This window comes from Mixophyes fleayi, chromosome 11 (genome assembly GCF_038048845.1).
Source record: "Mixophyes fleayi isolate aMixFle1 chromosome 11, aMixFle1.hap1, whole genome shotgun sequence".
Taxonomy (NCBI): domain Eukaryota; kingdom Metazoa; phylum Chordata; class Amphibia; order Anura; family Limnodynastidae; genus Mixophyes; species Mixophyes fleayi.
The window spans coordinates 25,064,980-25,080,250 of record NC_134412.1 but is presented as its reverse complement, the minus strand read 5'-3'; the positions used below and the strand labels follow the sequence as shown (position 1 = coordinate 25,080,250).

At 41.5% G+C, this 15,271-nt stretch overlaps 1 protein-coding gene across 1 annotated transcript; it reads left to right on the top strand.

The window, feature by feature from the left end:
• The first annotated feature begins 8,257 nt into the window (after positions 1-8,257).
• Positions 8,258-13,730, top strand: LOC142106586 (ferritin, lower subunit). Its single transcript, XM_075189586.1, has 4 exons — positions 8,258-8,410; positions 9,739-9,885; positions 10,765-10,890; positions 13,443-13,730. The coding sequence occupies exons 1-4, from the start codon at positions 8,309-8,311 to the stop codon at positions 13,587-13,589; spliced, it is 522 nt and encodes a 173-aa protein (XP_075045687.1). The 5' UTR covers positions 8,258-8,308; the 3' UTR covers positions 13,590-13,730.
• Positions 13,731-15,271: the final 1,541 nt, after the last annotated feature.

Genomic DNA, 15,271 nt, shown 5'->3' with positions numbered 1-15,271 from the left:
ACGTTAAAACCACTGAGTGAAGTGAATAACATTGATTATCTTGTTACAATGGTACCTGTCAAGGGGTGGGTATATTAGGCAGCAAATGAACAGTCAGTTCTTGAAGCTGATGTGTTGGAAGCAGGAAAAATGGGCAAGTGTAAGGATCTGAGCGACTTTGACAAGGGCCAAATTGTGACTGCTAGACAACTGGGTCACAGCATTTCCAAAACGGCAGGTCTTGTGTTCCTGGTATGCAGTAGTTAGCTCTTACCAAAGTGAAGGTTGTACAACCAGCAACTGGGTCATGGGCGTCCAAGGCTCAATGATGCGCATAGGGAGCGAAGGCTTGCCCGCTTGGTCCAATCCTACAGAAGAGAGCACAAATTGCTGAAAAAGTTAAACCTGGCTATGATAGATAGGTGTCAGAACACACAGTCCACTGCAGCTTGCTGCGTATGGGACTGTGGAGTTGCAGACCGATCAGAGTGCCCATGTTGACTCCTGTCCACCGCCAAAAGCGCCTACAGTGGGCAAGTGTGCGCCAGAACTTGCTCATGGAGCAATGGAAGAAGGTGGCCTGGTCTGATGAATCACGTTTTTTTTTTACATCATGTGGATGGCCCTGTGTGTGTATGAGGCATTTACCTGGGAAAGATGGCACCAGAATGCAATATGGGAGGAATGCAAGCTGGCAGAGGCAGTGTGATGCTCTGGGCATTGTTCTGATGGGAAACCTTGGGTCCTGACATTCATGTGGATGTTACTTTGACACGTTTGAGAAACATGACAAAGAGTTGAAGGTGTTGACTTGGCCTCCAAATTCCCCAGATCTCAATCCGATCGAGCATCTGTGGGATGTGCTGGAAAAACAAGTCCGAGGCATGGAGGCCTCACCTCACAACTTACAGGACTTAAAGGATCTGCTGCTAACGTCTTGGTGCCAGGTACCACAGGACACCTTCAGAGGTCTTGTGGAGTCCATGGCTCGATGGGTCAGAGCTGTTTTGTCAGCACGAAGGGGACCTACACAATATTAGGCAGGTGGTTTTAATGCTGTGACTGATCGGTGAATATGTAACGTTCCTATACATAAGACAGACATTGGGCAGGTAATGTACCCACAAATCTGCTGATGTTCTGCAATATTGTGCAGTGAGAAATACATATTTGTGCATAGCTTGTTTGTCACCAATGGATCGCATGCTCTGCACGTAGTGAGAGATCCTCAAAATAGTAGAGGCTCTGCCAGTCATCAGCTGACGGCTATGACATAAAGCACCCGGAAAAAAAAAAAACACACAAGAGCTGCACAATTGTAAAATTTGCTTATGCATTTATGTTTAATGTAGTTTTTATGTGCGTGCAAATGAAAAGTACATGTCCATAAACCATTTCATAAATGCTCATAATTTCTGTTGACTATCCACACTGGCTAATAACTATTCCCAACGTGTCAACTTTATCTTAGTACAGAGTCCTTTGTCTGCTACAACAGCATTCCTTATCTCTTATCTCTGCTTGGCAGAACCTTTCAGTTGGTCTCAATAATCAGCATGTTTTGGCTGTTAATTCATGTGTGGTTACAGGTTAATGTGGTTACGGCCGTCTGTAAATTGTTTTGCCCAGGACTTGTTAATTATATTGCTGACGAGAAATGCAACATAAGTGTAATTACATCCCTGACTCACCAGCTCCGTTCAGGCGCAAACCAGTATGGACCATACGAAGTTATAAAGACCTATTGAAGCATAAGGTAATTAAGGCTGCCTCACTGATGCACATTGGTATAGTAAGAAACTGTTTTCCGGTTTCATGACAGACATGTTGGCTTATGTGTGCAATAATGCCACAGTCCATAAGATATGAGAGGTAACTTAACCAGGTTTATAGAGCACTTCTGCCTCACAGCACTGGGGTCATGAGTTCAATTCCCAACCATGGCCTTATCTGTGTAGACTTTGTATGTTCTCCCCGTGTTTGCGTGGGTGTCCTCCAGGTGCTCGGGTTTCCTCCGACACGCCAAAAACATACTAGTAGGTTAATTGACTGCTATCAAAATTGATCCTAGTCTTTCTCTGTCTGTGTGTGTGTGTGTGTGTGTATGTTGGGGAATTTAGACTGTAAGCTCCAATGGGGGCAGGGACTGATGTGAGTTCTCTGTACAGCGCTGCGGAATCAGTGGCGCTATATAAATAAATGGTGATGATGATGATCTTTAAATAGGTGAGGTACACAGCTAACCTCAGGGTCGGACAGAGGCCCCCAGAAATAAATGTCATCAGAATGTGACCCTGAAAATCATGCTCAGACCATATAGAAAAATCTTAGGATCACTTAGCCTACAGTTTGTTAATGATAGTAACCATAATAATTTTCTCTCACTGTGGGGTATATTTACTAAACTGCAGGTTTGAAAAAGTGGAGATGTTGCCTATAGCAACCAATCAGATTCTAGCTGTCATTTATCATCATCATCATCATTTATTTATATAGCGCCACTAATTCCGCAGCACTGTACAGAGAACTCACTCACATCAGTCCCTGCCCCGTTGGAGCTTACAGTCTAAATTCCCTAATATAGACACACACTCACACACAGACAAATAAGGAAATAGACAGAAAAAGAGACAGACAGACAGACACTAGGGTCAATTTTTGATAGCAGCAAATTAACCTAGCAGTATGTTTTTGGAGTGTGGTACATTCTACATAATGACAGCTAGAATCTGATTTTTAGTTCCCCAATACTGTTGACTAACCAAGGTACTTGGCGGTGTTGTATGTGCGGTTCGATAAAACCAGGAGTAATAGTGTCACATCCCAGAGAACAAGGATGTGACACACGGTGGCTCAGTGGTTAGCACTTGTGCCTTACCGCACTGGGGTCATGAGTTCAATTCCTGACCATGGCCTGGGGAGCTCGGATCACGGGTGGGGGGGCCCTCACGGGGGAATGGAGGCCCCTCTTAGCCCAGGGGCCTCCATTTCCTTAATCCGGCACTGGTCGCAGGTATACATTTGCATTTTGCTGGACCATGAAATCAGATTCTGCAAAGCAATAGCTTAGTGTGGTGTAATTAGAGTGTAAATGTATATTGATCAACCATGTCACCTTCAATAGTCACAGCATTTAATATACATGTGCAACAAATTAATAAGCAAATACTACGCTCTCAATGCCACCTATTATATGTCTTACCTGATACTGCTGGGTGTGAAGATATATATATGCAGCAGCTACCTAACACTTTTCAAGAACAATGTATCATGTGTAGGGGATACATTTTCAAGTAGATAGTGTGACATATGAAAATCACCTGACACTCCTAGCATTGGGTGACCTGTTACAAGTAGAGATGTTCTCTGACCCCCGTGTTCTGTTTTTGATTTTGGTTTTGGATCTGGATTAACTTCATGTTTTGGTTTTGGTTTTGGATCTGTATTTTTTAGAAAAATTGCTAAAATATGCTAAAATCACATAATTTTGCGCATTTTGTGTTCCTACATTATTATTAACCTCAATAACACTAATTTCAAGTTATTTGCAGTTAATTTTGACCACTTCACAGGTCACAATATTATTTTCATACACTTTGAAACAAAGACTGCAGCAGTTTTTGCCAGTGATAAGAAGGCCATTGTCATGTCTGGGCATAAGACCAAAAACTCCACCTCTTATGTGTGGAATTATTTTTACCCAAATTCTGTCTAGCCATTTGTAGCATTGTAAAGCCATAGTCAGTAGAGGTAGGGACCTTAACCATCTAGGATCCTCATCCATGTTACGGCATTTGAAGCGAGTGCATGGAAAGCTGTTGGGAAAATCAGAAACTTATACTAAAAAAATAACAACAAGCAGTCCAGCATCAGCTACCTCCCTTCTCTCATCTAGATCCCAGCACCTGCAATCTACACCCCCCAACGCCTTCATCATCAATATCCTCACAAGTGATCAGAGTTAGTACTGCATCCACGTTGCTAATGCGAGAGGTCTCCTCCCCTATCCAGGACTCCTCAGAAGAATCCTTGAGCGTTAGGCCCACTGCTGCTGCTGGGGGTGGATCTTCAACCCAGAAGCAGACCAAGAAGAATACTACTAGTAGTTTACAACAATTGACTGTTAAACAATCCTTAGCAAGTATGACAGCTGTCACCCAGTCGCAAAGCGGATCACAGACGATGGCGATGTTCATGGCGACTATGCTAGTATTAGATCTGCGTCCAATATCCACTATTAATGCAGCTGGTGTTAGACAATTAATTGAGGTCTTGTGTCCCAGTTACCAAATTCCATCACAACACAATTTTACAAGAAAAGCTATTCCTCACCTCTAGCAGAAGGTTCGTAAAAATGTAATTATTGGGCTACAAAATGCCTCTCTACCCACTGTACACTTAACCACAGATATGTGGACAAGCGGAACTGGGCAAACTAAAGATTATATGACTGTGACAGCCCACTGGGTTGGTGATTCTCCTTCACCAGCAGGAACAGCAGCAGCATGTACCCAAGTTTGTAACATTTTTCAGAGGCAGGCTACTCTGTGTATCATCTGCTTCACTAAGAGGCATATTATTATTAGTAGTAGTAGTAGTATTATTATTATCGTAGATTTGTAAGGCACCACAGTGCTCCACAGAGCCGTACAGTAAGGAAGACAAGGACATACATAAAACAAGACATACATAAAATAAGAACAGACAAGGCAGATAAAATAAATGGAGAGATGAAAACAAAGGATATGAAGGACCCTGCTCATTAGAGAGCTTACATTCTAAAGGGAAGAGGGCACAGCTGAAACAAGAGGAGCGAGTGTGGCTCAGAGTGGAGATTGGGATAGTTGTGAGGGTGCATTAGTGTGAATAGTGTTATTGAGGATAAGGTCACCTCTAAAAAAGAGATGGGTTTTCAAAGAGCATCTAAAGATTTGAAGGCTGTGGGAAAGTCTGGTTGAGCGTGGTAGGGAATTCCATAAGTGGGGAGCAGCACGGGAGAAGTCTTGAAGGCGGGAGTGAGAGGTGGTTATCAGAGACGAGACAAGGCGCAGGTCAGAGGTAATACCGCTGACAACCTCTTTGTAAAACTAAGGGATGTCATTGCAACATGGCTTATCCTGCTTGGACTCTCCAGAGGATATGTGATTTCTGATAACGCCACCAATATTGTTAGATCATTACAGGGGGGGAATTCCATCACATTCCCTGTTTTGCTCACACAATCAACTTGGTGGTACAGAACTTTTTAAAAAATGACAATGACATGCAGGAGATGCTGTCTGTGTCCCGAAATATTTAGGGTAATTTTCGGGATTCTGCAACAGCATGTAGGAGAATGCAGCAGCTGCAAGAATAATAGAATTTAGGAGGAATGTACTTTAGTCCAGCGCAGTGGAGAATACTTTCCGTGTTATGCAAGGTGCTGAAACCACACGAAGTATTCACCTGTGAAAAGAGAGCAGACACTGTTAGCTTGAGTCAAGTGAGTCCCCTAATTAGACTTTTTGAAAAGGAGCAAGAGAAATTGAAGGAGGAAATTTAACAAAGCAATTCCGCTAATTATGTTGGACTTGTAGATTAAGCACTTTATTCGCTTTGCCAGGATCCAAGACTTATCAACATCATTACATCATTACATTTTGGCAACTGTGCTTGATCCTAGGTTTAAGAGCTATTTATTTTCTTTCTTTCCAACTGACTCAGATCTCAAGAGATGCAATGAACTCCTGGTCAGCAAGCTCAAGCTCAAGTGATACATAACACAATGATGACTCTTCATTCAGTTTCTCTGGAAATTGCTGCTAGGAAAAAGCTTAGCTTTCCCAAGACACCCAGTGGTGATGCAGATGAGTCTGCCCAACATCTTGACCTTTGGTCTGGTCTAAAAGAATTGCCCAAAAATCGTGGCAGCTCTTCTATAAAATGAACTACAAATTTCATGAGGAAGGCCATTACCGGCAATTACATCAAAGTACACAGACTTCTGTGATGTTGGATTCCAGCGGGGATGAATTAGTATTGTTTAAGGATGATGTACACACTGATGAGGGTGAATATGATGACAGTGTAGATTGCAGGTGCTGAGATCTAGCTGAGAGAAGGGAGTTAGCTGATGCTGGTATGCTTGGTAATATTTTGGGTAGAATGGCATGTTCGCAATTTTATGTTTTACTACAGTAAACTTTAACCTTTATTAGAGAAGTGTTTTTTCTTTAAAAAGGTACAAGCTTTTTATTTACATTGTTGTTTCCCAGACTTAAAACCACTATGCACTTGAACATAGGCTTTAGCACATGAGGTAGAAGGATTAGTATCATCATGACTGAGACTGGAGAGTGACAAGAACAATGCCACCCCTCCTGTTTCTGTATGAGCTATGGCACAGTAGAATGTCTTTGGAGACTTTTAAGAACACTGACAGCCCTATTATTACAATTTCTGTTTCAGCACTGAACCCTGCCACCTCTACTGTTTCTGAGTGAGCTATGGTACAGTCAGAGGCGAGCTGGCCCGGGGGGAGGTGTCAGACCACTACTCGGGCCGAGGGGGTAGGCCGGCCGGCCGCCCCCCGAATGCAAAATTCAACACTTACCCCGCGACCGCATCTGATGACATCAGATGCGGCCGCGTCAGCGCACAGACGGCCGCATCACATGACAGGGGATGCGGCCGCGATGACGCCAATGGCGGTACCAATGCTTCACATATAGATACATTGTAAGTATTAAATACATTTTCAGAAACTTAGGGCTAGATTTACTAAGCTGCGGGTTTGAAAAAGTGGGGATGTTGCCTATAGCAACCAATCACAATCTAGCTGTCATTTTGTAGAAGGAACTAAATAAATGAAAGCTAGAATCTGATTGGTTGCTATAGGCAACACCTCCACTTTTTCAAACCCGCAACTTCATAAATCTAGCCCTTAATGTGATTGAAAGCCAAATAATGGAGGGCCGCCAGTTGATCACATAGCAGTAGTCTGTACTACTTTTATACCTATCTTCGGACAAACAAACATAAGGAAATTCAATATGTAAATGTATTATATCAACATACCTTCCAATGCACACAGTCCAATTGTGTGACAGACGTTTTGGGAACTTGTCACACAGTCTATTTGGTAAGTTCATCAATTGATGAAATCCCTCGGTAGGAATATGGCTGAGCAGCTGGTTAATAAGTTTGCTGTTATGTGTGAATGAAAAATGTGTAATTTTAAAGCCATTAATTTTTAATCAACTTCTAATGTAGTTACACAGTACCAATTTGACACATCAATGGGGAGAACATACAAACTCCTCACAGATAAGGCCATGGTCGGGAATTGAACTCATGACCCCAGTGCTGTAAGGCAGAAGTGTTAACCACTTAGCTGCTGTTCTGCCCACATTTAAGGCTACCAGGTGAGTCATGTTAAACCAATGAGGGACAATCTTCAAAAGGGCTGTACATTACTCTTAACCTCAACCCCTCATTAGCCCAAAATGCCCACTTACCCAAAGTAACCCTGTGCCCTTCAGAACCCCATTATACATCTCATACCTCCCACTGGTGCTTCCTGATCTTCCTGTGTTTTGCAGAGATCAGTAGAAGCTCGGCAGGGCAAAAAGCAGAGAATAAGACCTGGGACTGACTGGGAGAAAAGGTCAAACATTACTCAAAAGTAAGAAAGTGCTGGAGGCCACATGTGAATGATCAGAGGACCGTCTGTTGCCAGGGGCAGGGGGCATCTGCCCCCCGGGCCGGTCCCATAGTGGGCTACCTTGGGCTGGTTCACTGACCTGCCTGCACTTTTTCTCCTTTATAATGTTCATAATAGGCTGCTGAGCCGAATCTTGCCCCCCCCGGACTAAAATTTGCCTGCCCTCCCCTGTCTTGAAATGAACATGCAAAATTGCATTTAGTTCAGATACATGATAAATATTTGCATAGTATGGACTGCATGAATGCAACATGAACTTACTGCAATACAGCCAGACAGCATTTCATATATATATATATATATATATATATATATATATGTCTGGTTTAAAATGACCAATCAGGCACATCTACTTATACTGAAATGATATTATTCACATTTAAATATGCATAATAATAAAATAAGTCATAATGCATTGCACAATATTACCCAGTGTGACTCTGGGTTATCTATAGCACTCAGGTCAGCCAGAGCCTGGCTGTGCTTACTATCAGAGAGCTGTGGTGGATGGGAGGAGAGAGATAGGGCTTAGGAGGGGCTTCTCAGCGGCTCTATATAGGGGGGAGGGGCGCATTGGCCCAATTTCATTCAAGTCTTTTCTGTGCCTGGAGTAGTACATAGAGAATCATGGAGTCCCAGGTTAGGCATAACTTCCACCAAGACTGCGAGGCTGGCCTCAACCGCATGGTGAACATGAAGTATCACAGTTCCTACGTCTACCAGTCCATGGTGAGCCTGTCTGTGTCAGTGTGCCCCCCCCTGCCCTCCGTGCCCCTACAGTGTGCCCACTAGTGCATACAGGGTCTTTGTTGTGCATCTGAGTAATGCACATGTATATGTGTCGTATCTAAAGTATTTCCCCTGCAAAACTGCAGGACGAGATTGCATATGTGTATTTGTTTTGCCCCCCTGCCTCTCCGGAAGGCAGCCCCCTCCTCCGGCTTCTCATTACATAACACTGACCTGTTTCCACACACATGCTCCGGTGCAAATGCTCCAACAAAGGCAGATCACGTTTCTATAGATATTCATTAATAAACACAACTAGTTCTTATATAAAGTGTTTTCTGGAAATGGCCTTATGCCAAGTGTTACAAACACGTTTGCAATGTGTGTTGTCTGGATGGCATGTAAGATCTGGGGACAGCAATAAGGCAATCTGTATGGACTAGCTGATATGTCATGTATTAATGTGAGCAATTCTGTATATGACCTTGAAAACTGCTCGGATTGCTGTACTTTGATCTGGAGTCTTAAACTAAACATGAATTGTTAAAAGCAACATTATAATGTAAACACTGAAGATTGACATATCCGGTATAAATTCCTCTGTGCAGTTTTACTGACAACCTTTAGGTCTGAGATTAATTGCTTTGTTAAAAAACAAAACGGAAAAAAAAGCACTTCTCTTCAAACTTATGAGGGATCTGTCAACCATTTTGCATCCGTCTATGTACAGAGACATCTTCATAAGATTTTATTTCTCTGCTCCTGAATTTTGTACTGACTTTCTGACTGAATTATTCTGGGCCTGGAAAGTTCATTTATGTAAAATGCTTGGTTGATTATAAATGTTATTGCGATTTCATTAAAAATCATTACTAGATGCGACAGCCCTTCTTTTGACTAGCCAAAAATATACCCATAATAAATTGATTTTATTTTGGTTGAAACCGCAATACCATAAAAAAATGAGGTGTAGTTTTGTTTTTTTTAACACCACTGTGACAGGCTATAAGTAGAATGTTGGTGTTTACCATTTTCCTTGATTTGTTTCTTCAGGCTGCGGTTAATGTTTTATAATTATGCACATTCCATGGCATCCACAGTCACACGACATATGATGTAGTGAGCAGAGACGCTTTGGGATACACCTCTCGTTTTTTTTTTTTGTTTTTTTATGTAAAATCCCCTCCCCCTGCCATCACATGTCTTGCTGAGAGCCGTGAGCCTGTGTCTGTGTAATGTTTAATGGTTTTTAAATGTCAGTGGCTATATTTGTTTAAAATCATTGTGTGTTATTTTTGTATAACCAAGTTTCCTTTGCTCTCCTGTAGGCCTCTTACTTTGACCGTGATGATGTGGCACTGGATAATTTCTCTAAGTTTTTCCGGGAACGTTCAGAAGAGGAGAGAGAACACGCAGAGAAGCTCCTCAAGTATCAGAACCAGAGGGGAGGAAGAGTCTACCTTCATAGTGTAGAAGTATGTGTTAGTCCTTCACAGATCCCCTCAGCCATTGTGGCCTACTTGTGTTTTTGTACTGTATTGTGCAGCTATCTACTAATGTATCAAGAGCTATAATATCATAATTCTGCTGATCACTGTCCGAAGAAGGAAGAGAATGTTGGGAGTGGTATAATATGGTAGTGTTTGAGAGTTGATTAGTTCTCTATTGGTCGGTTGTTAATGCAATCTTTTAGGAAGCACATAATGGCATCTAGCGGACAGGAAAACAAACCTGAGATTGTAGTCTTCATATTTTGGATTTAGAAATTAAATATAATTGAGTCTTTATTTTTTTCCCTTTGTCGCTAGACATTGGTGCATAATCTTAGTGTGTTGCACATATTTCTATTGACCTGTAGATATTACTGCTGTTGTTGAACTGTACGACAGAACCGATTGGCTAGATCTTTCCATATATTGCGGTATAAACTGACGTTATAGAATAAACCTTTATCTATGGTGTCTACAGATGTTAAAGTTTTGTAAATGTTCGTGCCGTCCTTTTTTGTCATCTTGGGTTCTCTTAATTTATTTTTTAAGCAAGCCAATATCTTAACATGCTTGTATCAATTGCAACATTTAAAGTGCACTTGTTGCTTACATATAGTGGAGTATTCTATGTAGATTCATTAGAATGTAGCATAGGTGCATTTTAACCAACTTCCTCATGAGGACATAACTGTATGTATGTGCAGGTGCTCTGTGCAATGCTGAATAATGCGTTTTATACTGTCATGGTCCATATTTCCGTTCAAGTTGTTATGTACAGGAGTCTAGGCAGAGCTAGGTCATCCCTAGGGTTTTGTACACATCTGCTAGAACAAATAGTTATTACTATATCAATTCCACTTTCAGAAGCCAGAAAAGGACGACTGGACTAATGGTTTAGAGGCGCTACAGACTGCTCTAAAGCTGGAGAAGACTGTAAACCAAGCTCTGCTGGACCTACACCGTGTGGCCGGAGACAAGACTGACCCGCATGTGAGTAGATTGGGGTCTGTTCTACATGTGCTAGAAATGTTGTTCAGAGAATGGTCATCCTATTGGCCAATGTTCCTTTTGTGGTGGCAGAACAATGCAAAAGGGAAAAACCTTTTTTTTTTTAATGGAATGCATTGTGCGTCAACCAGAGTGTCGTCCTATGCTCTCATATATAAATGTAATGGAACACCTTACAATATACAAATGTAACACAGGTCTCCAGTGTATGGGTCCTCCGGGAATCTTATTGCCCTTTTAAGGGCTTGTTTACATATAGTGTATGTCCTGGGAAACTGCAGGAAAACTTGATTTTTTTTTTTCAGGTGTTCTCCTCTACATACACAATCTCTTGCATTGGGTAGTGTATGTTAACATAGGAGAAATGGGACCTACCATGAGCTAAAACGTTAAAACAAGCCCATAAACAATGTTTTAGTTGATGATTGAAAAGCACATTGAAAGCCGTTCAGTGTGAACAAGCCCTAAGCCTTGCCTTACTGCTTCCACTTGGGTCCTAACCCCTCCTCCTGTTTAGAAATATGATGCTGTCACCTAGCATCACCTTTACCTGAGGCCAGCTCTGTAGAGGAACGTTTTCAAGATTGCCACCTTCAGAGCTCTAGCGTGATGCTGTCCATGTTATGGGATTAGCTGGGGAGGAAGGTGTGTTGTGAATTTGACACGTGATTGGAGGAGACTAATGCCTGTACTATCAACATATGCTTTTTCATTCTAGAACATTCAGTTGCATGGGTGACACTGACCTGCAAAGCCAGAACAGAATATCATATGGCATATTCAAAATATTTTTATATGTGGTAAAGATCTCCCAGGCAAGAACAGTGTTCTCCCCAGAAAATGTTGCCGGGTGGGGGCATTTGTAATACTTTGGAATCATATTGATAAATGGAGGTTATTGCCCCCACACCTGCTGGTCAGACTGGTGGTCAGTGGTCGAACATACACTGCTGGCTGTAGTACTCACATAGTGCCTGTCATACTAGGAGAAACAATGGTTTGTTCTATAATAATAGGACTCTGTTGGGTCCAAGAGCTGGGTGGCTAGTGAAAGCATCTGGGTGGAGCACCTGGGAAATGGGTGCTGAGGAGAACATTGAAGTAGTGGGTTTGCATTGAGGATTTTTGATTTTAGTGAATCTTTGTTTGGTAGATTTTAACGCTCTTTATCTGGCCACGTACTCATGTTGTGCAGTCGCTGAGTAAGTCGTGTATATTACAGACAAGTGAATTTATAAGTGTTCTATAGTGTTAAAATAGAAACCCCATTCTGTCATTTTAAATGGTCCAAAGCAGTGTTTCTTAAACCTGGTCCTCGGGACCCTTAACAGGCCATGTTTTCCATATCTCCTTGCTTTAGCACAGTTCTATACGTTACTGACTGGCACAGATTCACAGGTGGTTTAATTATTTCCCTGGTCACCTGAAAAACATGCACTGTTGGGAGTCCTGAGGGCTGGGTTTGAGAAACACTGATCTAAAGGGAGACATTAAAAGATAATGGGCAAGTATTAAATGAGGTGTAGCCATGGAAAACAGAAAGGCCGGGCTATCTCATCAGGTTGTCCCTGCATTCTGGAACTGTAATCATCTCCTGCAGCAGACTGTCTATGTATACAATGTAGATGTCATAACTATGCACTTGTATGTCTGACTTCACAAATTCAACACTCGTCCCAGAGGGTGGGTCAGACTTTTAGGGGGGTATTCAATTGTTAGCGTTAACGGGAAAAAACGAGCGCTCAAAAAATATTACCGTTTATACGGTAATATTGCGTGAGAAAAGCGTTAATACGGTAGTTTACTCGCAGAATTTCAGTTCGCCGCTCAGGGAGCGGCGTGCTGAAATTCCGCAAGTAATTATCGTATTAACGCTAAGATTTTTTGAGCGCTCGTTTTTTCCTGTTAACGCTAACAATTGAATACCCCCCTTAGAAGTTGTCGTAGTCCAAAGACGCATGTTGCACGAATTTGGGCCCTTTTTTTTTTTTTTTTTTTAACTAAAAAAAACAACAAAAAAAACAGGTTTGGATAACCTCTTGGATATGTAGCACAGTAACATGTCGTAATATCTCACCGTCCAACTAGATCTATTTTCTGAGCAGGTGATTTCACTCTTCACCTTCGGCTTGATGTTAAATGGTATCATGAGGCTGAACTTTATATTTTGATTGTTTATGCTGTGTGTGTTGCTGGTACACAGTATAGTTTCCATTCCAGCTTGCTCATTATGAACAGGTCTGTACAACGGCCGCAGGACTCTCTGCAAACTTGCATAAACTCTTACGTTGGCCAGTAACCGTGTCAGTGTATAACCACTGACCTGGGTCTATGCACTTTATTCCTTATGGCACGATGGATTCATGTCCCATATCTATACAAATAAAACTATATAGTGTATATGCTGATCGTCTCAAAAAAATGGATAACCCGTGGATTATTGACCCCTACGGCAGCCCAGCCATCCTCTTCACATTACACACATAGAAGCTGTATGGTACCTAAACATATTAAAAGAAACGTTTTCTCTGCAGATGACGGATTTCCTGGAGTCACCCTTCTTGTCTGAGAGCACAGAGACTCTAAAGAAGATTGGAGACCACATCACCAGCCTGAAGAAGCTGTGGGGGAGCCACCCTGGCATGGCGGAGTATCTGTTTAACAAACACACGTTGGGCTGAACCATCTTTTGCAGTATCATTCCTCTTATTGCTCCAGGATTTTGTCTAGACGGTGACGGACTGTTTTTATTAAAAAAAATGGAAATAAAAACTCTGATCATTACCAGCGTGACATTTGCAATAAAAATGCTTTGGAACCAATCCAGTTCTGGCCTCCTGTGGTTACCCCAGCCTAGAGCGGACTTTTTAAAGCTGTAAGTCTGCAACAGTAAAGGTCTCCGTAACATTAGGCCAGGGGAATTCAGACAATGGGTAGCTGGGTTTAATACAGCCATTTTGCTCAAATAGTGACCCTTTTTGTGGATAATAAAATAATTATAAATTAATTACACTATTATTCCCCCTCCCCAATTCATGTGTGTTCCAAAATGCCAAGTAAACTGTTGAGTAAATAAAAGACTTGTTGCTTCAGGGTGAAGCTCTCTATGATCTACAGAGGCTATTTTTAGTCTAAATACATTTTTTATAAAGGGTAATTGATTAGAAAGCATGTAATTTATCATGAAAGGTAGCATAAATTAAGAGAAATTAATCTTTTACATCTCTTGACAAAGGTCCAAGTAGCATTTCCTGTCCTGAATTGTCTTTAAAAGGATAGTAATGAATGAGAGATTAATCGCTCATGGTCAATGGATTTGATTAATTGCTTGAATTTAATGCAACAGTTAAACATTTCCCATAGATCGCCCTGTAGGGAAAAAGCTGATGCAAAATGAAATATGGCAGGAAAGAGATTAAGGGCTAGATTTACTAAGCTGCGGGTTTGCAAAAGTGGGGATGTTGCCTATAGCAACCAATAAGATTCTAGCTGTCATTTTGTAGAAGGTACTAAATAAATGAAAGCTAGAATCTGATCGGTTGCTATAGACAACATCCCCACTTTTTCAAACCCGCAGCTTAGTAAATCTAGTCCTAAGTGTCCACAATCGAGCAAGTGAAAATCATTCCTGTTAGAATGTATTAAGTCGCTGCCTGCATTTCTTGTCTAAACCATTTTATTCATGTCTGCCTAAAACGTGTATAGTCTGGACTGCAGAAGGTAGAGGGACGTTCATTAGTTTAATTGGTTTTCTCTGGCAAATAAAACAAATTGAGGTGCTGATTATAAACCGTTTCATCTTAGTTTCTATAATATGGGGGGGGGGGAATACATGTATAACATTAAACACTGATCAATATAAATGGTGAGCATTAGTCAATGAACGGGTTTATCTATATAGGGAAATATCATTTCAGTGCCATAGTTATACAAACCATCGTTCCATTTCTGATAAATCCCCACCCCGTGGCTATAACCATACCACGGCTTTTATTTTCCTGTGCAGCCAGCGGGTCACAGTGGGATGTACTAACTCTGCAAATGATTGCTTGTCAAAGCAGCCTTCTATGTTTTGGGAAGGCACGGCTTAGTGACTGCAAGACGTTTTATTGATGTTTAGTAAAGGATTTTATAACCTGCAAACTAAGGTCTTGTATCACCTTGAAGAACTCTTAAATCGAACAATCAAGTTCAACTGCTAAATTCTTGCTTGCACAAGTGAAATGGTAAATGGCAGGGATTGATTGATCCTTATGTTGTGCAGGACATGTGGACAGCAATGAAATGTTCGAAGGTGCACTGAAACCATAGCAACCAATCTACTTTTGTCTGTCTAGTGTAAGTTAGAAATAAAAGTGCACGT